The sequence below is a fragment of the Salvelinus alpinus genome, chromosome 3, assembly GCF_045679555.1.
Source record: "Salvelinus alpinus chromosome 3, SLU_Salpinus.1, whole genome shotgun sequence".
NCBI lineage: Eukaryota > Metazoa > Chordata > Actinopteri > Salmoniformes > Salmonidae > Salvelinus > Salvelinus alpinus.
This window is the reverse complement of record NC_092088.1, coordinates 75818420-75844443: the sequence shown is the minus strand read 5'-3', so window position 1 is coordinate 75844443 and position 26024 is coordinate 75818420. Positions and strand designations below refer to the sequence as shown.

At 45.2% G+C, this 26024-nt stretch overlaps 1 protein-coding gene across 6 annotated transcripts in view; it reads right to left on the bottom strand.

Moving 5' to 3' along the window:
- LOC139571339 (rho GTPase-activating protein 17-like) overlaps nucleotides 1-26024 on the bottom strand; it is a 56916-nt gene that overhangs the window by 3039 nt on the left and 27853 nt on the right. Inside the window, exons 2-20 of one of the 6 annotated variants that reach the window (XM_071394129.1) lie at nucleotides 25561-25600; nucleotides 19102-19206; nucleotides 18437-18513; nucleotides 16439-16550; nucleotides 16202-16278; nucleotides 15979-16096; nucleotides 15220-15288; nucleotides 14425-14506; nucleotides 10734-10861; nucleotides 5912-6023; nucleotides 5709-5790; nucleotides 5457-5537; nucleotides 5208-5321; nucleotides 4795-4886; nucleotides 4461-4611; nucleotides 3751-4017; nucleotides 2726-2898; nucleotides 1643-2197; nucleotides 200-236 (exon numbers count right to left, since the gene is read on the bottom strand). In XM_071394129.1, coding sequence (XP_071250230.1) covers nucleotides 205-236; nucleotides 1643-2197; nucleotides 2726-2898; nucleotides 3751-4017; nucleotides 4461-4611; nucleotides 4795-4886; nucleotides 5208-5321; nucleotides 5457-5537; nucleotides 5709-5790; nucleotides 5912-6023; nucleotides 10734-10861; nucleotides 14425-14506; nucleotides 15220-15288; nucleotides 15979-16096; nucleotides 16202-16278; nucleotides 16439-16550; nucleotides 18437-18513; nucleotides 19102-19206; nucleotides 25561-25600 — 2467 coding nt within the window. In that variant the 3' untranslated portion in view covers nucleotides 200-204. Of the gene's footprint in view, nucleotides 1-199; nucleotides 237-1642; nucleotides 2198-2685; nucleotides 2899-3750; nucleotides 4018-4460; nucleotides 4612-4794; nucleotides 4887-5207; nucleotides 5322-5456; nucleotides 5538-5708; nucleotides 5791-5911; nucleotides 6024-10733; nucleotides 10862-14424; nucleotides 14507-15219; nucleotides 15289-15978; nucleotides 16097-16201; nucleotides 16279-16438; nucleotides 16551-16901; nucleotides 17102-18436; nucleotides 18514-19101; nucleotides 19207-25560; nucleotides 25601-26024 lie in introns of those variants that run through there. The other 5 variants (XM_071394130.1, XM_071394128.1, XM_071394133.1 and 2 more) reach the window with 5 other exon arrangements.

Below are 26024 nucleotides of genomic sequence, written 5' to 3'. Positions count from 1 at the left end.
CATCAAAATGTTACTGACATTTAAATGATTTAATAATGAAGGTTGAATGTCATGATGGTTCATGGCCAATGGGATCGATGATAAAACATCTATTAGAAAAGCAGGCACAAGTCGTAGGTTTCTAAAAGTATGTTGTGGTAATGGAGTAATGCAGAAACGGATGGCGTGCAGCAGCTGCAAAATACAAGTCCTGACAAACCTCTTTCATAAATGCTCCTTAACCTGTGGACACAGGACTTTTAGATAAAACATTGTCAATGTACTGTCAACACTGGAGTAAAATACACAAGTGAGAAGGAAGTACTGAACCAATACTATAAACTGAAAGAAGAGATTGTTGTGATATGACCAAAAGTACATAGACACCTGCTCGTCGAACATCTCATTCCAAAATCATGGGCATTAATATGGAGTTGGTCCCCCCTTTGCTGCTATAACAGCCTCCACTCTTCTGGGAAGGATACCCACTAGATGTTAGGACATTGCTGCAGGGACTTACTTCCATTCAGCCACAAGAGCATTAGTGAGGTCGGGCACTGATGTTGGGAGATTAGGCCTGGCTCGCAGTCTGCCTTCCAATTCATCCCAAAGGTATTCGAAGGAGTTGAGGTCAGGGCTCTGTGCAGGCCAGTCAAGTTCTTCCACAAACCATTTCTATAAGGACCTTGCTTGGTGCACGGGGGCATTGTCATGCTGAAACAAGAAAGGGCCTTCCCCAAACTGTTGCCACAAAGTTGGAAGCACAGAATTGTCTAACATGTCATTGTATGCTGTAGGATTTATCATTTCCCTTCACTGGAACTAAGGAGCCTTCCCCAAACCATGAAAAACAGCCACAGACCATTCCTCCTCCACCAAACTTTACAGTTGGCACTATGCATTGGGGCAAGTAGCGTTCTCCTGTCAACGGCCAAACTCAGATTCGTCCGTCAGACTACCAGATGGTGAAGCGTGATTCATCACTCCAGAGAACACGCTTCCACTGCTCCAGAGTCCAAAGGCGGAAAGCTTTACACCACTCCAGCCGACGCTTAGCATTGCATATGGTGAACTTAGGCTTGTGTACAGCTGCTCGGCCATGGAAAACCATTTAATGAATTTTCCAACTAACAGTTACTGTGCTGACGTTGCTTTCAGAGGCAGTTTGGAACTTCTTAGTGAGTGTTGCAACCAAGGACAGACGATTTTTAAGCGCTACGGTCCCCTTCTGTGAGCTTGTGTGGCCTACCACTTCGCGGCTGAGCCGTTGGTCCTAGATGTTTCCACTTCAGAATAACAGCACTTACAGTTGTCCGGGGTAGCTCTAGCAGGGCAGAACTTTGACTTGTTGGAAAGGTGGCATCCTATGACGGTGCCACGTTGAAAGTCACTGAGCTCTTCAGAGCAGGCCATTCCACTGCCAATGTTTGTCTATGGAGATTGCATGGCTGTGAGCTCGATTTTACACACCTGTCAGCAACGGGTGTGGTTGAAATAGCCGAATCCACTAATTTGAAGGGGTGTCCACATACTTTCTATATATAGTGTGTCAGTTCTGTGTCGGTTTTTAGAATTTGTTGTTAATGTCCTACTGTGGCGTGTTACCAACAACCAAATTAATCTCCTTTCATGGGAAAATAAAGCATCACTTGACCGGACTCACCCATGATTTTGTAGGCGGTGCTGCAGATCCCGTTGGTATCATTTCCCTGTGTGGGGGGCTGAGGTGGCGGAGGAATGTTGGGCCTGTTTCTGGGTTTGGGGACGGGGCGTGGTCGGGGGAGGGAGCCTGACTGGAAGGGCAAGGTGGAGGCAGGATGGGCACTGGGTATGTCCTGGGGGACGGTGGAGGGTGGAGGTGTGTCAGGCGGGGTGGGGGTGTCTGTTGGAGAATATTCCGCCCCCGGGTTGTCTCCTGTGGGATGGCTGAGGGCCCTGGGTTGGGACGGGGGGCTGACCTGTGAGGGTGTGGGGGGCTGTGGGGGTGGGTGGTTGGGGGCCTGGATGGAGGGCTGGTTGTTGGAGTGGCGGCGGGGGGTGGAGGAGGGCTGGGATGTGGGCAGGGTGGGGGAGGTAGGGGAGTGGCTTGAGGAAGAGAGGGGTCTGGGGGAGGGGTTGAGGAACTGGCCCGAGGAGGGGTTGTAGTTGGTGAGGTTACTGGGCTGGCCTGAAGGGGGGTTGGGCAGCTTGGGAGGGGCAGGGGCTGGCTTCTTTGTACCTGGATAGTAGAGAGAGGTTGACTTCAGAAAATATCTTGTGTCTACATATATTTGAGGCTACCTGAAATTGCATGTCTATGTCTAACAGGGGAGCTACACTGGGGTGTCACAGAAACGGTGGGTTTCTAGCTGCTACACTGGACCCGTAACTATATGCCGGCCTGAGCAGAGCCCAAGACACTTTATGTAGTGTTCTTGGGCATGAGGCACGCGTTAAATTCTTAAAAAATAGAACCAGAGCGGGCCTCTCCCGGAACCGCGTTGCTTACACCCAGGTTTCATTCAAATGAATAGGTGCATCTCACACTCTGCAAAGGTGAGGCATCCAGTGTAGCATGCTTTTAAATCTGTCAAAATGTAACAATATAACTACCAGTGCAAATGACCTTGTAATAAGACTTACTAATGAAAAAGAACAGAATAGGTTCTTTATTCAAATTTCCTCATGATACCATATGCATATAGCTACAAATAAATGTCTAACAACCTAATAAAGGTGAGCGGAATTGCTTTAAGGAGTGAGTAACCTCTGCGCATCATGTGTGGACTGGGCCCCATGGATCCGGCCCCAGGGCCTACCACTCCCAGCTGTCCCCCTGCTCCACCTCCTCCTGCTGGGCTGGCTGTGCCCGGGTTGCCCCCTCCTGAACCGTTCCTCTGATGGAGGGTCTGGGTGGAGGTGGGGTCACGCTTTGGGTTGCTTAACAGACAGAGGTCACCATTGTAAGTACAGCACCCAGATATTAGTGTGGAGCTCTGAAGATATCCACCATGAAATGTAAAAAATGTTGAGTGAGCTTTTTCTCCTTAACTACACTGGGCTGTTTCTTTGGTTTACCTTCTATATTCTAACCAATAGAACAGTCTGGAACTGACATTGAATAGAATCCTTTCATAAATTGATTCAAAAACATCCTTCAAAAAGTTACATAAGCTCAATGAGAGGACAGAAGTAATGGCCAAACAACATTTCCGAGGACAGAGCTTTGTTCAACAGTTTTCTGCTGATTCATGTGTTCTAGTGTGAGAGCAGAGGCGTGAGGGACCTCTGAGGATGGCTGGCTCACAGCAGCCATTGTTGTACAGAGCCAGTGGTCTGAACTGAGATGTACCCACAGTGTTATTATAATGATTATTTGTTAGTAGTTTGAGGAAAATGCAGTTAGACAGTGAAAGGAAAAGTTGAGTCAGAAAGGCGTGAGTGAGATTTTCTAGTATGGGTACCAGTCTGTTTAGCTAGTATTCCACTCCTGTCATGCTAAACTTTGGCATATGACAGAGTACAAGAAGTGGAATGTTAGCTAAACAGACTGGTACCCATACCAGTCATTTTCCACTCAAATAAAATATGTTTGAAATAGATTTTCTGAATTAGAATGAACATAAAACGTATATATTTGTACAAGAGCAGTGGCATCACCATAAACAGCGCACACACGCCTTATCAACAAATCATCATCAAAGATTGCAGTCAAAAGTGTGTTTTCTTATCATGCAGTGGAGTGGCATGCGTGTCTGTGCTCCCCAGCGCACTACACACCCACGCCCTTACCTGAGACCGTCCGTGGTAGTAGCTAGAAGCTGCTGCGCTGCCACCAGGGCAGCCATACCCAGTGCCAGGCTAGGCTGGCAGCCCTCCAACGCCATGCCCTCCGGCGGGGCCTGGAGCTCGGCCACACACCCCATGACCTGCCCAGGCCCTGGGGACTCCACCGGGGGTAAGGGGGGCAGGAAGGCGGGTGAAACATGCTGCTTTCTACCTAACGTGTTGCTGCCTCTACGGGGGATGGTGTTATGGTCCGACAGTTTGTTAGCAGAACTAGAGAGAGGGGAGAGGACAGCAGAGGCATGTTGAGAAAGACACCCACAGGACAGAATCACTAAGTCCCAGAGTAGGGGGAGAGAGTGAAAATAAGAGAGAAAAAGAGAGTGAGAGGTAGTCCACACCAAACAGAGAAAAAGGCATGTTAAGTAGATTGTTGTCTAAAGTTACAAAGACGCCTATAGTACTAAACATCCAGAAATAAGCTTCAAAAAGCCCCCATGTAAGTAGTGATAATCAGCAGAGCTACCAATCAAACCAAACATTCAAAGTGTAAATTAATTATTATTGAGTTCTAAAAGTGAAAATCCTTTCGATTTAAGTAGCATGATATCCTCTGCTCAGAGCACTGGCAGGTGCAGGACCGGTCTTTGACCTTTCACCCCACAGCAGTCCAAAGTAGAGGGAATGAGCTACTAGTGATGGGGTGCTGTGGTTACCTGTCCTTGCGAAGGGTATCGTTCTCTGGCCCCACCATGCTACCAGGCCTCTTCCTCTCGATGGTGGAACAGTCGTACTCCATAGAGTGGTTGATGTGGTTGGAAGGAGGGGTGGGCATGGCAAACATCCCTGATACATTAAACTCCACATCTGTGCACACGGGGACAATAGGCAAGCAGAATTCCTTTAGGGGCCATTTGAAAGAAAACAACAGATCCATTTTTTTCAGTAGCCTAGGAATCAGATTTATACCACTGACATAGAAAGGAGACCAATGACCTCCCTTTTGAGGACCCAGTCAAAGTGGAAGGGTCAAAGGTCATATGTACATACCCTCAGGGAAGAACCAGTCAGCGTGTTGTATGATGGGTTCTATGATGGTCACCACGTGAACAGAGGTAGCAGCAGCCATCTCAGCTAGAGTGCTGCAGGCACACACAGGAGAGCAGACATGGTGTCAAACTCATTCCACGGACGGCCGAGTGTCTGCAGGTTGTCGTTCCTCACTAATTAGTAAGGAACTCCCCACACCTGGTTGTCTAGGTCTTAATTGAAAGGAAAAACCAGCAGACACTAGGCCCACCAGGGAATCAGTTTGACACCCCTATTACAGACAAACACTATATGATTTTGACACCGGGATTATGACACCAATTTGTGAACACAAACTTTAGTTTTTCAGTTTGAATAGTGAGTACTCCCCATCTCTCCTCCCCTCTCTCCCCTTTCCTCTCCTTCTTTCTCACCCCTCTGTTTTGGCCCACAGCAGGTTTGGTCCCAGTACAATAGCGATGTTGCTAGGGGTCATCTTGTTGACCTCACTGTCCTGAGCCAGCTTGGACAGGAACTTCACCAGATACCTACAACACAGGACACAGAGACAGGCACAGGTAAGGCAAATGTTAGCTGTTAAGAAAAAGGGTAACATATTACACACAAGTTGTGTGAACCAGTCCATCTAAATCAAATCAAATCAAATTTGATCTGTTACCCACCTTAGGTTGGCTTTGTTGTTCTTTGGTAATTGATCACACACAACCCAGAGGGCCTGCAGTCGCTTGTCTGGCTCTGGAACACTGGGGAGAGACACAGAGGGACAATCTGTTTCATGGTTGCCATCATTTCACTCCTTTTTGACTTTTCATTTCTACTACTTCTCCTTTACTTTCCTTGGTTCCTTTTACAGCTACAGTATGTCTGCTATTGAATGGATGTCTGCTATTGAATGCAGTGTGGTGGTGGCTTACCTAGACGCCTGAATCCACTCGTCGTAAAGCTGGAAGCTCATCAGAGGTTCAGGTAGTTCTCTCAGGTAAGACTTCAGGGCTCCTGGAATGAAAGGACTTATGTGAGCAATGGTCTGACAATCATTTCAGTTACATTACTTGAAAACACTTCCTGAAACATGTATAAAACATGTATAATATGTGAGTGGGGGTTAGGATCGTACCAGCGACAGCGTGGGGGTCCGAGTAGAACTCCTCCAGCTGTGAGGTGGAACAGTCCAGAGCAGCCTTGAGCTTCTTCAGTTTTGAGGTCCCTGCTGCGATCCTGAAGAGGCCCTGGTACAACACACAGACAGGATGGATGAGACAGACAGGGCTTAATCAGTACAGACACTCTGTACTCACTCTCATACAAACGCAAACACACTGACCTCTCTCATGCAATCACACACATAAAGCTTCTCCTCACACACAAAACATAAACATCAATTCACACTCAAACAAAACCTCTACTCTCTCCCACCCAAACAGTCCCTCCTCTCACCACAGGCTGTGTTCTGTGTTCACACATAGAATGAATGGGAACACAATATGGTGAGAACTAAACACAGTTGATTTAGAACCGTGCCAGCAAACAACACGCATAGCATGATCATTCGGAATTACAGTATAATTGCTGACATTTCTTTTTGTAATAATATATAGCTTTCTTTTTTGCACACAATCCTGTCTCGGAGTTCTGACATGCACTGTCAACTGTGGAACCTTGTATAGACAGGTGTGCGCCTTTCCAAATCATGTCCAATCAATTGAATTTTTACCACAGGTCGACTCCAATCAAGTTGTAGAAAAATCTCACCGACGATCAATGGAAACATGATGCACCTGAGCTCAATTTTGAGTCTCATGGCAAAGGGTCTGAATACTTATGTAAATAAGGTATTTTTAAAATTATTTGCAGAAATGTCTAAAAACCTGTTTTCACTGTCATTATGGGGTATTGTGTGTAGATTGATGAGGGGAAAAAAATGTCATCAATTTTAGAATGAGGCTGTAACGTAACAAATTGTGGAAAAAGTCTAGGGGTCTGGATACTTTCCGAATGCACTGTACAAATTTAGACTAACAACTTACAGACAAACAATGACTACATCTCCTCTGCCCAGACCAGCATGCTCACGCCCCCATCCCTAGTGCCTGCATTATTGTTGGCCACTTGGCCTTACATTGTACCAATGTGTTTCTCAGTCGCCCATGCTAATTCAATAATAAATCATTAGATTTTCCCATTGTGTTAATGAGGGCGGATTGATTGATTTCCAAGTTTTTAGTATACGTTTTTTCAAGATGAGTGATGAGAAGAGAATAGTCCAGCCCATTGAGTATCTCACTACATCCCCACATGCCATGTCTTGAAATATGCAGACAGACGGATTAAAAGTACATTTACATTGTAATACTTCTGACAGGGAACTTTCCAGCTCCCCCCACAACTTCTGGACTTTAAAGCATTTCTTACAAGTGGAAAGAACTCAGAGAAGGTCGCAGCAGATTTGAATGTTTTCGGCCCGTGTCTCTTCATGTTTGTTAACATTTCAAAATGTATGGGATCAAATATGTTTATGGCCAGTTCTTAAACCTTTTAGATCTAACAATCTAAGCTAGATGCCCTCAATCTCACACAAATCATCAAGGAACAACTCTAAATCCGTAAACATGGGCACCCTCAGATATTATCCTGACCAACTTCCCCTCCAAATACACCTCTGCTGTTTTCAATCACTGCCTCATTGCCTGCATCCACTATGGGTCCGCGGTCAAACGACCACCCCTCATCATTGTCAAACGCTCCCTAAAACACTTCAGCGAGCAGGCCTTTCTAATCGACCTGGCCCGGGTATCCTGGAAGGATATTGACCTCATCCCGTCAGTAGAGGATGCCTGGTCGTTCTTTAAAAGTAATTTCCTCACCATCTTAAATAAGCATGCCCCTTTCAAAAAATGTAGAACCAGGAACAGATGTAGCCCGTGGTTCACTCCAGACCTGACTGCCCTCGATCAGCACAAAAACTTCCTGTGGCGGACTGCACTAGCATCAAATAGTCCCCGTGATATGCAACTTTTCAGGGAAGTCAGGAACCAATACACGCAGTCAGTTAGGAAAGCAAAGGCTAGCTTTTTCAAACAGAAATTTGAATCCTGTAGCACAAACTCCAAAAAGTTCTGGGACACTAAAGTCCATGGAGAATAAGAGCACCACCTCCCAGCTGCCCACTGCTCTGAGGCTAGGAAACAATGTCACCACCAATAAATCCATGATAATCAAGAATTTCAATAAGCATTTCTCTACGGCTGGCCATGCTTTCCTCCTGGCTACCCCAACCCCAGCCAACAGCTCCGTAGCTACTTGCCCAAGCCTCCCCAGCTTCTCCTTCACCCAAATCCAGATAGCAGATGTTCTGAAAGAGCTGCAAAACCTGAACCCGTACAAATCAGCTGGGCTAGACAATCTGGACTAGAGGTCGACCGATTAATCGGAATGGCCGATTAATTAGGGCCGATTTCAAGTTTTCATAACAATCGGAAATCGGTAATTTTGGACGCCGATTTAGCCGATTTTTTAATTTTTTATTTACACCTTTATTTAACTAGGCAAGTCAGTTAAGAACACATTCTTATTTTCAATGACGGCCTAAGAACGGTGGGTTAACTGCCTTGTTCAGGGGCAGAACGACAGATTTTTACCTTGTCAGCTCAGGGATTCAATCTTGCAACCTTACGGTTAACTAGTTTAACGCTCTAACCACCTGCCTTACGAGGAGCCCGCCTGTTACGCGAATGCAGTAAGAAGCCAAGGTAAGTTGCTAGCTAGCATTAAACTTATCTTATAAAAAACAATCAAACATAATCACTAGTTATAACTACATATGGTTGATGATATTACTAGTTTATCTAGCGTCCTGCGTTGCATATAATCGATGCGGTGCGCATTCGCGAAAAAGGACTGTCGTTGCTCCAACGTGTACCTAACCATAAACATCAATGCCTTTCTTAAAATCAATACACAGAAGTATATATTTTTAAACCTGCATATTTAGCTAAAAGAAATCCAGGTTAGGAGGCAATATTAACCAGGTGAAATTGTGTCACTTCTCTTGCGTTCATTGCACGCAGAGTCAGGGTATATGCAACAGTTTGTGCCGCCTGGTTCATTGCGAACTAATTTGCCAGAATTTTACGTAATTATGACAGAACATTGAAGGTTGTGCAATGTAACAGGAATATTTAGACTTATGGATGCCACCCGTTAGATCAAATACGGAATGGTTCCGTATTTCACTGAAAGAATAAACGTTTTGTTTTCGAGATGATAGTTTCCGGATTCGACCATATTAATGACCTAAGGCTCGTATTTCTGTGTGTTATTATGTTATAATTAAGTCTATGATTTGATAGAGCAGACTGACTGAGCAATGGTAGGCACCAGCAGGCTCGTAAGCATTCATTCAAACAGCACTTTCGTGCGTTTTGTCAGCAGCTCTTCGCAATGCTTCAAGCATTGCGCTGTTTATGACTTCAAGCCTATCAACTCCCGAGATTAGGCTGGTGTAACCGATGTGAAATGGCTAGCTAGTTAGCGGGGTGCGCGCTAATAGCGTTTCAAACGTCACTCGCTCTGAGACTTGGAGTAGTTGTTCCCCTTGCTCTGCATGGGTAACGCTGCTTCGAGGGTGGCTGTTGTCGATGTGTTCCTGGTTCGAGCCCAGGTAGCGGCGAGGAGAGGGATGGAAGCTATACTCTTACACTGGCAATACTAAAGTGCCTATAAGAACATCCAATAGTCAAAGGTATATGAAATACAAATCGTATAGAGCGAAATAGTCCTATAATTCCTAAAATAACTACAACCTAAAGCTTCTTACCTGGGAATATTGAAGACTCATGTTAAAAGGAACCACCAGCTTTCATATGTTCTCATGTTCTGAGCAAGGAACTTAAATGTTAGCTTTCTTACATGGCACATATTGCACTTTTACTTTCTTCTCCATCACTTTGTTTTTGCATTATTTAAACCAAATTGAACATGTTTAATTATTTATTTGAGGCTAAATTGATTTTATTGATGTATTATATTAAGTTAAAATAAGTGTTAATTCAGTATTGTTGTAATTGTCATTATTACAAATACATTGAAAAAACTGGCCGATTAATCGGTATCGGCTTTTTTTTGGTCCTCCAATAATCGGTATCGGCGTTGAAAAATCATAATCGATCGACCTCTGGACCCTCTCTTTCTAAAATTTTCTCTGTATATATCAACGATGTCGCTCTTGCTGTGGGTGATTCCCTGATCCACCTCTACGCAGACGACACCATTCTGTAAACATCTGGCCCTTCTTCGGACAAAGGAGGTTAACAAACCTCCAAACAAGCTTCAACGCCGTACAACACTCCTTCCGTGGCCCTTAAAACGCTAGTAAAACCAAATGCATGCTTTTCAACCGATCGCTGCCCGCACCCGCCCGCCCGCCCGACTAGCATCACTACTCTGGACGGTTCTGACTTAGAATATCTGGACAACTACAAATACCTAGGTGTCTGGCTAGACTGTGAACTCTACTTCCAGACTCATTAAACATCTCCAATCCAAAGTTTAATCTAGAATCGGTATTCATATTTCGCAACAAAGCCTCCTTCACTCACGCCGCCAAACATACCCTCGAAAAACTGACTATCCTACCGATCCTTGACTTCGGAGATGTCACTTACAAAATAGCCTGCAACACTCTACTCAGCAAACTGAATGCAGTCTACCACATTATGTAGATTACATTTAAGAGGTTTTAAGTGCATTTTACGTTTCATGTTTGGGCCCTTTCCACAAAACGTTTCCGCATGGATTCATTCCATTTCATTCATCCTTGTATTATTTAATTCACGCATCCATATTTCAATTGCTTTGTCCTAAACTATGATCCCCCTTCACTTTCTCCCCCTCTACCTCGCTCCCCCAATGCTTCAATCCATCCATCCCTTTCTCCCTACCTCCTCCTTCATGCCAGTCTCCAGCAGCATCATGATGCAGGCCTCTAAGGGCAGAGCGATCTCTCTGCTGCTCCTCTTCAGATGCTCCTCCAGCCCCGTCCCAAACGCTGGCTTCTCTGTCCACGAGTCTGACGGGGGAGAGAGAGAGTGGTAGCACTGTTAGCATGGGGATAACAAAACTAAAGTTGTTACGGGTCTGCAGAAAGAGAGGGCGGTAGGATGACTGTGGATGAGGGGTTAGGAGGCTGGGAATGGTAGATTTCTAGGTCAACAACGTCCCCTCTGGCCAACCATCAGTCACTCACTCCTCCAATAGATATATCTGTAAATAATAACCGCATTGTTTCCATCCATGGCTGTGTTGGGGAGTTTCTGTGCACTCAGTGGAAAGGAAAGCCCAGGTAGATCTGATGTGTGGAATGTTTGAGTCATCATAAACCACATGCTGGGAGAGAAGGGTTGATTTAGACCACACTCTTGTTTACTGGAGAAAAACCAGCCTGCAGAACACAGAGGGAAAGGGAGAGAAAGCGGGAGAGAGAGAGAGCCCATACTAAAAAGAGTGGAAACAGCTAAATGAATGCCTTCCCTGCAATCATTTTCAGTCCTACAGGAACAATAAGCAATAACCTACATGACACAGCCTGCCAGATGCCTTCAGACATCATTTAGTAAAAATAAGCAAATACTTCAACCGAGAGATGGTTGATGTGCCACTTTAATATAGTTAGTTATAAGTGATTGAAGTGGTCTAACAAATAAACAAGATGCAAGCAGCTGTAGCCTATGCAGGCAGGGTGACAATAGCCTAGACCAGTGGTTCCCAAACTTTTTATAGGCCTGTACCCTTTCAAACATTCAACCTCCAGCTGCGTACCCACTCTAGCACCAGGGTTAGCGCACTCTCAAATGTTGTTTTTTGCCATCATTGTAAGCCTGACACACTACACACTACATTTACTGGTGGGGATAGTGGCAGCAGCCCCAGCTTAGATATTCAACATACTTCTTATTATTCCGCCGCCTACTCCTCCTACAGCCTTTATGCTAGAAACGCCGTTCCAACTTCAGAACGTGCGGAATGGTCTGGATCGAGTTGCTTGTATACAACTTCTGCCTAGAAGGCCAGCATGCCGGAGTCGCCTCTTCACTGTTAACGTTGAGGCTGGTGTTTTGCGAGTACTATTTAATGAAGCTGCCAGTTGAGGACTTGTGAGGCGTCTGTTTCTCAAACTAGACACTCTAATGTACTTGTCCTCTTGCTCAGTTGTGCACTGGGGCCTCCCACTCCTCTTTCTATTCCGGTTAGAGCCAGTTTGCGCTGTTCTGTGAAGGGAGTAGTGCACAGCGTTGTACGAGATCTTCAGTTTCTTGGCAATTTCTCGCATGGAATAGCCTTCATTTCTCAGAACAAGAATAGACTGACAAGTTTCAGAAGAAAGGTATTTGTTTCTGGCCATTTTGAGTCTGTAATCGAACCCACAAATGCTGATGCTCCAGATACTCAACTAGTCTAAAGAAGGCCAGTTTTATTGCTTCTTTAATTCAGCTGTGCTAACATAATTGCAAAATGGTTTTCTAATGATCAATTAGCCTTTTAAAATTATAAACTTGGATTAGCTAACACAACGTACCATTGGAACACAGGAGTGATGGTTGCTGATAATGGGCCTCTGTACGCCTATATAGATATTCCATAAAAAAATCTGCCGTTTCCAGATACAATAATCATTTACATTAACAATGTCTACACTGTATTTCTGATCAATTTGATGTTATTTTAAAATTGACCAAAAAAATAGCTTTTCTTTCAAAAACAAGGACATTTTTAAGTGACCCCAAACTTTTGAACGGTAGTGTAGGTACGTGGTTGCAATGTGCATCAATGTCTTAATAGCGCGATTTGCCAAGGCAGGATACTCTGAGCGCAGCCCAATCCAGAAATCTGCCAGTGGCTTCTGATTAAATAACATTTTCACAGAACCGCTTGTTGCAATTTCGATGTGGCTCTCTTGTTCAGATATCGATAAGTGGACTGGAGGCAGGGCATGAAAGGGATAACGAATCCAGTTTGTATCATCTGTTTTGGGAAAGTACCTGCGTAATTGCGCACCCAACTCACTATATCACATTTGACATTGTCCGTAAGCTTGAGTTCATTTGCACACAAAAAATCATACAATGATGGAAAGACCTGTGTGTTGTCCTTGTTAATGCAGACAGAGAAGAGCTCCAACTTCTTAATTATAGCCTCAATATGTCCCTGTAATCCTAGATTCAGATCATTCAGGCGAGAAAAAACATCACCCAGATAGGCCAGTCGTGTGAGAAGCTGAAAGTGAAAATTATGGTGAGTAAAGAAAACATTAAGCTAGTCTCTCAATTTAAAAAAAAAACGTGTCAATACTTTGCCCCTTGATAACCAGCGCACTTCTGTATGTTGTAAAAGCGTTACATGGTCGCTGCCCATATCATTGCATAATGCAGAAAATACTTGAGAGTTCAGGGGCCTTGCTTTAACAAAGTTAACCAGTTTCACTGTACTGTCCAAAACGTCTTTCAAGCTGTTGGGCATTCCCTTGACAGCAAGAGCCTCCCGGTGGATGCTGCACCGGGAGCAACTGCTTGCACGCGCGTTACCACTCCACTATGTCTCCCTGTCATGGCTTTTACGCCATCAGTACAGATACCAACATGAGCAGCAGCTACGTTTGGCTACATACAGACCATTAGCGGAATTCCCACGAGAGAGTAATGGTTAATGTGATTGGATGTGAATGATTTGACGAGGCTACCTGTATTTGACATTGTGTGGTTATTTCACTGAACACTAGATGGTTTAATTTTATTTTTGGCAGTGAAACGAGGCTACTCAGGCGAGAAAAAACCTCACCCAAATCTATAGCCCCGTTGGAATATATAAATGGACTGTTTGAAAATAAAATACAATAAATAAAATAAATGTGAATCACATTTTTATTTGGCGTACAACCGATGGCATTGCGCGTGCCCCAGCTTGGGATACCTGGCCTAGACCTAGATGGTAACTTAAGACTTTAGCCTGACCCAACAATATCATCACGGTACTAATGGACAGAGTTCCTGTGTCACGCTCAGTTAAACCTTTATGGGTCTGAAGGAAAAAAGAGCCTGTGACGAGAAATAGAAAGAGGTTTTTAGAAGGAGGAGGTGAGGACTGGTCTGTATCTCGCTGAGAGGGATTTTAGAGGGGAGTAGGACAGGATGGAGGAGGATAACTTCTGGGCAACTTCAACCAGCACAGGGAGAGGGGAACTGGGCTGTACTGCACCTGGCTACGAGAGGGGAACTGGGCTGTACTGCACCTGGCTACGAGAGGGGAACTGGGCTGTACTGCACCTGGCTACAAGAGGGGAACTGGGCTGTACTGCACCTGGCTACGAGAGGGGAACTGGGCTGTACTGCACCTGGCTACGAGAGGGGAACTGGGCTGTACTGCACCTGGCTACGAGAGGGGAACTGGGCTGTACTGCACCTGGCTACGAGAGGGGAACTGGGCTGTACTGCACCTGGCTACGAGAGCGGAACTGGGCTGTACTGCACCTGGCTACGAGAGGGGAACTGGGCTGTACTGCACCTGGCTACGAGAGGGGAACTGGGCTGTACTGCACCTGGCTACGAGAGGGGTTTTGGGGGGAGCAGTATAGTGTACCTTGCTGTGCTTGTATGGTTGGCAGGACACTCTCGAGGACAATCAGAGACTTTCTATGGTAATCAGCTTGTGCCTCTAAGAGCTGGGAACACAACAGAACAGTGTGGAGGAGGGAGAGAGAGAGAAAAGGAGAGTGTTCGAGCGAGAGAAAAGGAGAGCAAGCGAGAGAAAAGGAGAGCGAGCGAGAGAAAAGGAGAGCGAGCGAGAGAAAAGGAGAGCGAGCGAGCGATAGAAAAGGAGAGCGAGCGAGCGAGAGAAAAGGAGAGCGAGCGAGCGAGTGAAAAGGAGAGCGTGCGAGCGAACGAGCGAGAGAAAAGGAGCGAGCGAAAAGGAGAGCGAGCAAGAGAAAAGGAGCGAGCGAGCAAGAGAAAAGGAGAGCGAGCAAGAGAAAAGGAGAGCGAGCGAGCAAGAGAAAAGGAGAGCGAGCAAGAGAAAAGGAGAGCGAGCGAGAGAAAAGGAGAGCGAGCGAGCGAGAGAAAAGGAGAGCGAGCGAGCGAGAGAAAAGGAGAGCGAGCGAGCGAGAGAAAAGGAGAGCGAGCGAGCGAAAAGGAGAGCGAGCGAGCGAGAGAAAAGGAGAGCGAGCGAGCGAAAAGGAGAGCGAGCGAGCGAGAGAAAAGGAGAGCGAGCGAGCGAAAAGGAGAGCGAGCGAGCGAGAGAAAAGGAGAGCGAGCGAAAGGAGAGAAAAAGAGAGAAAAAGAAAGAGAGTTAGTCAACAATGAGAGGAACAACAAACCAAACAAACTGTTCACCAGTCACCAAAAAGCTATGAACATTCCCACACACACTCTGATTCACCATTACGTAGTAGCAGGCATAGTCCCCTTCCTTTGAGAAGAAATTGTACATGTCTGCAGCCAGTTGATCCTGAGAGAGAGGAGCAGACAAGAGATCATTAGAGGCAGATGACAGAGAAGGACCAACTCTCAGGACGTAAACATGTGATCCATCAACAGTAATTTCACTATAAAAGGCAAATTCCTGCCTGTTTTATATCGACCTAAACCCATCCACCTCTCTGGTCTCCTTATATCAAAATCCAATCAATGTATTTCAGGTGGCAGCTCTGTTAGTGTTAGCGCTAGGTAGGGTCATTAGGCCTTCCACAGTGACTCATAAATCTGCCTGCTGTTCACAGGGCCAGGGTATAGTAGCAGTGTAGAGCAGGGCTGAACAGGCCTGGAGCGTAGAGGAAGGAAAACACTGAATCATGTAGCTTCCTGGACAGAAGACCTGACACACACCACTAACTCAAACTAACTCAAAACACACAATACTCTCAGTCCGCAGCACTTCGCAGAGAGAGAGAGGCACGCACACACAGCTGACTGGGCATTCCTTCTTCCTAAATCAAACAGCCATAACAGTACTGGGCATGGAATGTCCATTTCTGTCCTTACCTTCTAATGTCAAAACTTTCCATAGTGTCACTTCCTCTTCTCCTCATGTGAGCAACTACCATTCATCTGGGATTGAGGCCTGTGATTTATCCTAATTCTTATAGCAGAACGTCAGACAAACTTAACTGTGGGGTGATTTATCCATTTGAGGCCTTACCTTGCACAGTTCCATTTTATTCATAGCTTCATCCACCTCCTCTTTGAGCAGGTCTGCCTTGGCCGTCAGTGCTTGAGTGTTTGTTCCTGAGATTATCGACTTGGTTGCCTGCAACCACCTGGAAGGGGTAGACCGCAGAACAGGTTAGAAAGTTGTTCAACTTTAAAACATGTTCTAGCACAGTCTAAATGTTAATAAAGGTGATACATTTACACAGGCTCACCTCGCTCTGGCAGAATCATAGTCAAGAACTAGCCTGGCTAGCTGCTTCCTCTGTTTCAGGATGTTGGGAATGTCCACCTGAGAATATGGATGTTCACGTCTGTTAAGAACGTATGGCACTTTTCCAAATACACATTGACTCAATTATTTATGATGGAGTTAGAATGGTTTTGACTAAATATTGGATACTCTTTATACAGGTTTGGATGAAATAAGGAAGTCAATATCTCCTCCTCACCTCTGCTAGCTGGTTGAGGGGGTCTAGCATGTCTTTCTCTATCTGAACCTCATGCTGCAGCAGCTCTGACGCCAGCCTGTTCTCTGCCTCCCCACACACCTCCATCATCTTCCTGTCAGGAGGAGACACACACACACAAAGATTATTCAGATGCCACAGGAAGAGTCATTGGGGTCAGAAGTCACCATTACTGTCCTTCAAAATAATGACGAAAAACTGCAGAGGGTCATCTACAGTACCAGTCAAAAGTTTGGATACACCTACTTTTTCTTTATTTTTACTCTTTTCTATATTGTAAAATAATAGTGAAGACATCAACACTATGAAATAACACATATGGAATCATGTAGTAACCAAAATAAGTGTTAAACAAATCAAAATACATTTTTGATTCTTCAAAGTAGCCGCCTTTTGCATTAATGACAGCTCTGCACACTCTTGGCATTCTCTCAACCAGCTTCACCTGTAATGCTTTTCAACAGTCTTGAAGGAATTCCCACGTATGCTGAACACTTGTTGGCTGCCTTTCCTTCACTCTGCGGTCCAATTCATCCCAAACCAGCTCAATTGGGTTGAGGTCAGGTGATTGTGGAGGCCAGGTCATCTGATGCAGCACTCCATCACTCTCCTTCTTGGTCAAATAGCCTTTACACAACCTGGAGGTGTGTTGGGTCCTTGTCCTGTTGAAAAACAAATGATAGTCCCACTAAGTGCAAACCAGATGGGATGGTGTATCACTGCAGAAAGTGTGTCTTGAATTCTAAATAAATCACAGACAGCATCACCAGCAAAGCACCCCGACACCATCACAACTCCTCCTCCATGCTTCACGGTGGGAACTACATATATGGAGATCATCCGTTCACCTACTATGCGTCTCACAAAGACACAGCGGTTGGAACCAAAAATATCACATTTTGACTCATCAGACCAAAGGACAGATGTCCACCAGTCTAATGTCCAATGCTCGTGTTTCTTGGCCCAAGCAAGTCTCTTCTTCTTATTGGTGTCCTTTAGTAGTAGTTTCTTTGCAGCAATTCGACCATGAAGGCCTGATTCACTCAGTCTCCTCTGAACATTTGATGTTGAGATGTATCTGTTACTTGAACTCTGTGAAGCAATTATTTGTGCTGCATTTTCTGAGGCTGGTAACTAATGAACTTATCCTCTGCAGCTCTGGGTCTTCCTTTCCTGTGGCGGTCCTCATGAGACCCAGTTTTATCGTAGCGCTTGTGTATACCACCCCTACCTTGTCACAACACAACTGATTGGCTCAAACGCATTAAGGAAAGAAATTCCACAAATGAACTTTCAAGCAAGGCACACCAGTTAATTGAAATGCATTCCAGGTGACTACCTCATGAAGCTGGTTGAGAGAATGCCAAGAGTGTGCAAAGCTGTCATCAAGGTGTGGCTATTTTGAAGAATCTCAAATATATTTGGATTTGTTGAACACTTTTTTGGTTACTACTATTATTCTACAATGTAGAAAATAGTCAAAAGAGTGTCTGTCCAAACTTTTGACTGGTACTGTACATGTCGCATTCATCACCAGTCGCCTTTGACAATACCTTCCAAATCCATCATTCCACATCCACAAATACATCATATTAAACATTGGCAAGTTGTCAAATTAGATAGAGTCACTTCCTCCTAAAAGCAGACAGTAACAGTAAATCTCTGGGTAGTTTCTACATCCTCTAGTCTGAGTGCCTGTCTGTTTCTGTCACTGTCTTACTATGCGAACAAGGCAACAATGTAGCTCGTTCTGTTAAATGGAGAATCAGTCTGGCAAACATCCTCATTATGTGGATAGACATCCACACTAGACACTTTCTGATCCTCCACAAAAACAAGAAATGACTGAAAAGACCGCTGATAATAATTGGGTCAGTATGTTAGCCACATATTCTCCATCTCTCTAGGGTTCATCTGTTCCATATAACCAGTGACAGACAGACGATTGGTTGTCTAACCTGTCAATTCACCCTCACTCACCCAATCAGAGACTCCTCTCCCAGCTGACTGCCTCCGTCCACCATGGCTTGAGACAGCGCTGTCAGAGGAAGCTTTTTCTGTGAGGTGTGTTTGTAGAGAGAGAAAGGGAAAGAGATATGTATACATTTATTAGATACCAACTGAGGCACCAACAAGACGTTTCTAGTGTTTTCCTTTTGGGGGCTTATCAATGGAAAGTCCATTTTCATTAATTTGGACAATATGGAACGATAGAAAGAATGAGGACGTTACGGTTATTGTGATGTTAAGAGCTAATTTGACATACTGTAACAACTAGACACCGTATGATGTCTCGTCATTCCTTTCTATTCCCATAAAGCTGTAATGAAATACATGAAAGGAGGGTTGAGCAGAGCTACAGATGTAGCTATGAGAAAGTAAACATGTCTTTTTACCTGACCATTTCCTGTGTAAAGGTGTGGTACAGACTGGCATTGACACAATTGTACAAGTTGGATCATGAGGTAAACAAAAAAAACACTAATTGCTGATATAGAACATTATTTTCAAGGGGGTAGTGTAATCTAGTGTTACATCAGGTAGGTGAAGAGTTCATGGGAAATAAATCATAAATATATGCTTATCTTTGATCTAGTGATTCAGACAATTTGGTCAGGAATAATATGAATGATACCTGTACTTACATGTCTCTTCTCTGCGTCGGTGCCAATGTGGCCCTGCAGACAGGTGACCATCCTCTTGTGCGTGTTGTGGGAGACCACACGTACCATCTCCATGCGCCGCTCAATCTGTGCACGACAAACGACCACTTACATACAGACAGATCTTTACTGTGATGTAGTACACAACTCGGTGGTAAAGCAGCTACAGGCTATAGACATGGGAAATGATTTTCATAAAAACCAGTATGATGAATGATTAAATGCATCGTCTTGTGTTTCATAGTGTAACAAGGTTAGGAATCCAATATGTTCCGCACTGCTTTGTCACAGTAAGAAAGGGAACTCAACTCTGTTTATAAAAACAAATGTTGGTGGAGGAACTTTGTGGTGCAGAAGATGTAGACAGTTCTTAGGGACAGGGACACTGAGTTGAAAGGTCATGCCTGTAGTTTAGAACTGCACTGATCTATCTTTCTCAGCCCTTTTGGTCCTCTGACAACTCTGTCCAGTAGAATGAATGTTGTTGACATGTAACTATATTCCTCTAATCTCCCTCATCCCTGCCTGTTGACGGCCACTTCATTGAAGTCCAGTCAGCTACATGGAGGTCAAAGGTCAGGCATGAATGATACCGGCCGCTCCCAGCTGGACAACACAGGAATGTTTTCTATAAAAACGGATGACTCATCGGAAGTGTCTTCATGGAGACTGTTGCTGGGCTGTTACTGCTGTTTGGAGCGTTAAAAGGGCAGATGAATGCTCTGAAATTGTGATTTCACAGCACTCTGAAGCCAGGGCAGAAAACTACTTCATACTGCAGAGGAACTAGGCCAGCCTTGTCCAGCTGTCAGATGGTGAAACTGTATGGCAACTTCCACAGTGTTGTCTGCAATCTGTCTAACGAACTACATAGACATTTATTTTTCAAACTCTTCTTTAGAGCATTGTTATGCTATTTGTTGCCAGTCTGGAACATGGAGTGTCTGTTGTACAGAACATGCCCAGTCTGGAACATGGAGTGTCTGTTGTACAGAACATGCCCAGTCTGGAACATGGAGTGTCTGTTGTACAGAACATGCCCAGTCTGGAACATGGAGTGTCTGTTGTACAGAACATGCCCAGTCTGGAACATGGAGTGTCTGTTGTACAGAACATGCCCAGTCTGGAACATGGAGTGTCTGTTGTACAGAACATGCCCAGTCTGGAACATGGAGTGCCTGTTGTACAGAACATGCCCAGTCTGGAACATGGAGTGTCTGTTGTGCAGAACATGCCCAGTCTGGAACACGGAGTGCCTGTTGTGCAGAACATGCCCAGTCTGGAACACGGAGTGTCTGTTGTGCAGAACATGCCCAGTCTGGAACACGGAGTGTCTGTTGTACAGAACATGCCCAGTCTGGAACACGGAGTGTCTGTTGTACAGAACATGCCCAGTCTGGAACACGGAGTGCCTGTTGTACAGAACATGCCCAGTCTGGAACACGGAGTGCCTGTTGTACAGAACATGCCCAGTCTGGAACACGGAGTGTCTGTTGTACAGAACATGCCCAGTGTGGAACACGGAGTGTCTGTTGTACAGAACATGCCCAGTCTGGAACACGGAGTGTCTGTTGTACAGAACATGCCCAGTCTGGAACACGGAGTGTCTGTTGTACAGAACATGCCCAGTCTGGAACACGGAGTGTCTGTTGTACAGAACATGCCCAGTCTGGAACACGGAGTGTCTGTTGTACAGAACATGCCCAGTCTGGAACACGGAGTGTCTGTTGTACAGAACATGCCCAGTCTGGAACATGGAGTGTCTGTTGTACAGAACATGCCCAGTCTGGAACATGGAGTGTCTGTTTTAAAAATAAGCAAGGATGTAATACTAAATGCACCTGCACAGAAAACTAGAGGGGGAGGGAGGGAGGAAGGAGAAATTGACAGCTCAGAACAATGCCTTTGGGAATAGGGCAGACAGACAGATGTACGGAGCAGCCAGGGGACAGACGGACAGACTGTGAGAACAGATCAACAGAAACCATGACAATTGTGTTACAAAAACAGAACTCGAACTCAGGAATTCCAACGGCTGATTCCTCCACACCTCTCTCTCCACCGCTCTCCCACTCTCTCTTGGGTCAGACAGTGTGGAGGGGGTCTCCTGCCTCCTCCACAGGAACGGGGAACACTGTGTGTTCGGGCTGGGCCCTGTTAGCACATGGCACAGGAACAGGGGATTCCTCTGACTGGAGTTCCACCTCATTCTTCTCTACAGGGGGAGATCCTGGGGATGTGTGTGTGTGTGTGTTTTTGATTACATGGCGCCAGGGGTGCCACTGTCGCTTTCTCTTTTCCATCACATTCTTACACGCAGACATAACACACTCACCCCAACATCATACACAGGGACTGACCTCCCAGACAGAGACAGACTTCCCAGACAGAGTCATCACACAGAGAGACTTCCCAGACAGAGACATCAAAAGAGACTGAAGACAAAGGACTAAACAGACAAACAAACAGACCAGAAGGATCTGAAAGAGTACAACAACTTATGTCTGGCTAACTGATCAGCTCAGAGCCTAGTTTGGTCTATGACGCATCCACTGAGCAGGGAATCCCCACTGTAACGTGACTGACCAGTGTGTTTGTGCCAGGACTGATAAGATGTCCAGACAAGCACATGGCACGGCTAGCCAGAGAAAGGGTGTGAGAGCGTGTCTGTGTCTAAACACAAACAGCGGTAAACAACATAGAAGAGGGTTGGATTCCTAAACAACACTCATAGTACCCATAATTCCGCTGTTGTGAATATCATTTATTGTTTTTTTTAAGTCAGTCTAAGCTTGCTTGGTAACCCGGTTGGCTTCTCGTTCCTGACAGAGTAAAGGAGACAGCTATTATTGGCTAAAGCAAAATCCGGACTGGCAAGAGTTCAGGAAGCCTCCCCATTATAGAATACAAAATGCCAGAGCCATCATCACACAGAGCCATTGAGCAAATTACAGTAAGCTTTCTCTGGAGTGTGTGAGAACTACACTATATATTAGAGGTCGACCGATTAATCGGACGATTATTTCAGATTTTGCTAAAAGGTGTCATGGGAATTATGACTCGCACTTTGGTTGTCAATTCTTACCATGCCCATTATTAAAATAGGATTTCCTGCATATAGAAATTAAAGTTTTTGTTTTCAACATTCATCACAGGTAACTTAAACTGTATTTTTATTCAAACAGTTGAGAGTATTTGTCTCCTAAGCAGACTCTTCAGTATCATTGTCACTTCAGAGCTGTGTGCGTGTGTGTATTTATGTATTATATTAAGTTAAAATAAAAGTGTTCGGGGCCTCCCGGGTGGCGCAGTGGTCTAGGGCAATGCATCGCAGTGCTAGCTGCGCCACCAGAGTCTCTGGGTTCGCGCCCAGGCTCTGTCGCAGCCGGCCGCGACCGGGAGGTCCGTGGGGCGACGCACAATTGGGCTAGCGTCGTCCGGGTTAGGGAGGGTTTGGCCGGTAGGGATATCCTTGTCTCATCGCGCTCCAGCGACTCCTGTGGCGGGCCGGGCGCAGTGCGCGCTAACCAAGGGGGCCAGGTGCACGGTGTTTCCTCCGACATATTGGTGCGGCTGGCTTCCGGGTTGGAGGTGCGCTGTGTTAAGAAGCAGTGCGGCTTGGTTGGGTTGTGCTTCGGAGGACGCGTGGCTTTCGACCTTCGTCTCTCCCGAGCCCGTACGGGAGTTGTAGCGATGAGACAAGATAGTAATTACTAGCGATTGGATACCACGAAAATTGGGGAGAAAAGGGGAAAAAATATATTTAAAAAATAAAATAATAATAATAATAAAAAATAAAAGTGTTCATTGTTCATTCAGTATTGTTGCAATTGTCATTATTACAAAAATGTGTGTGTGTGTGTAAGATATATATATATTTAAAAATAAAAATAAATCGGCCGATTAATCGGTATCGGCTTTTTTTGTCCTCCAATAATCGGTATCGGCATTGAAAAATCATAATCGGTCGACCTCTACTATATATACAAAAGTATGTGGACATCCTTTCAAATTAGTGGATTTGGCTATTTCAGCCACACCTGTTGCTGACAGGTGTATAAAATCGAGCACACCGCCATGCAAACTCTATAGACAAACATTGGCATTAGAATGGGCCGTACTGAAGAGCTCAGTGGCTTTCAACGTGGTACCGCCATAGGATACCATCTTTCCAACAAGTCAAATTTCTGCCCTGTTAGATCTGTCCCGGTCAACTGTAAGTGCTGTTACTGTTAAGTGGAAACGTCTAGGAGCATCAACAGCACAGTGGTAGGCCACACAAGCTGACAGAACGGGACCGCCCACTACCGAGTTCCAAACTGCCTCTGGAAGCAATGTCAGCACAATAACTGTTTGCCAGGAGCTTCATGAAATGGGTTTCCGTGACCGAGCAGCCGCACACAAGCCTAAGATCACCATGCGCAATGCCAAGCGTTGGCTGGAGGGGTGTAAAGCTCGCTGCCATTGCACTCTGGAGCAGTGGAAACGCGTTCTCTGGAGTGATGAATCGCGCTTCATCATCTGGCAGTCCAACGGACGAATCTGAGTTTGGGGGATACCAGGAGAACACTACCTGGCCCAATGCATAGCACCAACTGTAAAGTTTGGTGGAGGAGGAATAATGGTCTCGGGCTGTTTTTCATGGTTTGGGGAAGGCTCCTTAGTTCCAGTGAAGGGAAATGTTAACGCTACAGCATACAATGACATTCTAGAAGATTTTGTGCTTCCAACTGTGGCAACAGTTTAAGGAAGGCCATTTCCTGTTTCATCATGACAATGCCCCTGTGCACAAAGCGAGGTCCATATAGAAATGGTTTGTCGAGATCGGTGTGGAAGAACTTGACTGGCCTGCAGAGCCCTGACATCTACCCTATAGAACACCTTTGGGATGAAATGGAACGCAGACTGTGAGCCAGGCCTAATTGCCCGTACTCACTAATGTTTGTGGTTGAATGGAGCAAGTCTCCACAGCAATGCTCCAACATCTAGTGGAAAGCCTTTCCAGAAGAGTGGATGCTGTTATAGCAGCAAAGGGGGGACCAACTCCATATTAATGCCCAAGATTTTGGAATGAGATGTATGACAAGAAGGTGTCCACATACTTTTGGTCATGTAGTGTATGCAGGGTTTTGTGGCCTCAGGGATATAATTGGTGCCCCTGTGGAAGCTGAGCTATGTGGCTATATGGACAGCTGGGCTAGCAGAGGAATTCTGGGATGCCATGGATCCACCATGGAGGACCAGGTGTTGTGATGGCAGGCAGATGGGACTAAGAATAAGACACTGGCCTGGATGCCTCATCTGTTTGCACTGTTGACCACTTTAAAAAGGCCTCTTATGCATGCCATTCATTCACAGCAGGCAAACATGGATGACAACAAGCACTACAGAGACAGGAGTTGGCTGAAGCAGAAAACTGATCCGTGGTGATAAAGCACTAGCCTCCAGTGCTTCCATGGACAGGAGAGTGATCCAACAGTGGGTTCTCAGACTGACATGGTAGCATGAGAGATGGGATATTTGGAAGACAGAGGAGTCTAAATCACAGTGGGCCATGGAAGGTTGATAAAGGAAAGTCTCACGCAAAACAGAGTCAACTGTCAGCTACTGTAAAGTGTCCTCACCTCAGCAGCAGCTATTCCTAAGCTGTGTTGGACAGACACTCCCTCCTTTCATGACAACACCTCATAATGCATCTAAATAGAACATGGTCATGCAAAGTGCTGTGTGTGGGTCTCATGACTGTTTCCTTCCAGTATACTTTTCTCTTCAGTCAACCACATGCTATTTATCTAATGTGACTAAGAGAAAATGGTCTTGAAGCAACAGCAGGAGACTGTCTCTTCAGTAGTGTCGTTTGTGTACACACATGCTCTCTCTGACTTCAAGTGGGGCGGAGGAAAACAAAATAACATTCCGGAATGACAGAAATTATGTGTTTTGAGTGTATAGAATGTCTTCCCTGAGCAACAGGAATTCTGAGGAACTCTCTGAACTCAATTGGTAGCCTATTTTCCTGGGAACCAGACTGAGAATAGCACTGGAGGAACCCAGAGTATCAAACTGAATTGAATAGAATATACACTCACACAGTCATCATATTTTTACCACTAGTACCAAGGATTATCAGAATTCCTGGCAGAACGTGGTTACAATTTGTTTTGTTACCAATATATGTAAGAAGCTGACAATATCTGTGGCTCTGCTTAGCCTGTTGTATTCACAATACTGAGTCTGCAGTTCCATTGATTGTGGTACAGTATGTAATGAGTATGTAGAGCAGGGATCAACAACTAGATTTCCCTTTATTACGCATGGGAATACTTTGGAACAGATTCCCAGAAAACTTGGGGCGCCAAATAAATCACCCACAGGCCGCCAGTTGGGGAACCCTGTGGTAAAGTAAATGAGAAAATGTAGCCTAGGTAATGATTTATTTACCTGTAGAAGGTCATCGCTGAGAACTTCTGTTTTCTCTGCTCTGTGGATGAGAAAACACAACAGGCGATAGATTAGGTTTGACAGCTCCTGTGATAGTGATGGATAGCATGAATGTGTAAATACTGTCAATACAATGAGGCAGTTCCAGACATACTAGATTCCACAGTGCAGTACAACAGGGCCAGGGTCTCCACTGCACTAGCCTGGGTACCAACAAACATGGCTTGAACAGCATTCAACACCATCACTAAGGTACATTGTTGCCTTGGTGAGACAACAAGGAGTTGGTTGGAGCACAAACAGAATGTCACCCAGTTCAGGAAACTATAAACCACATGAGTGAAAGCCTGAGCACCACCTATCCTGATGTCACTTTACCTTGCCTTCATATACATATCTACCTCAAATACCTCATCTATCCTGATGTCACTTTACCTTGCCTTCATATACATATCTACCTCAAA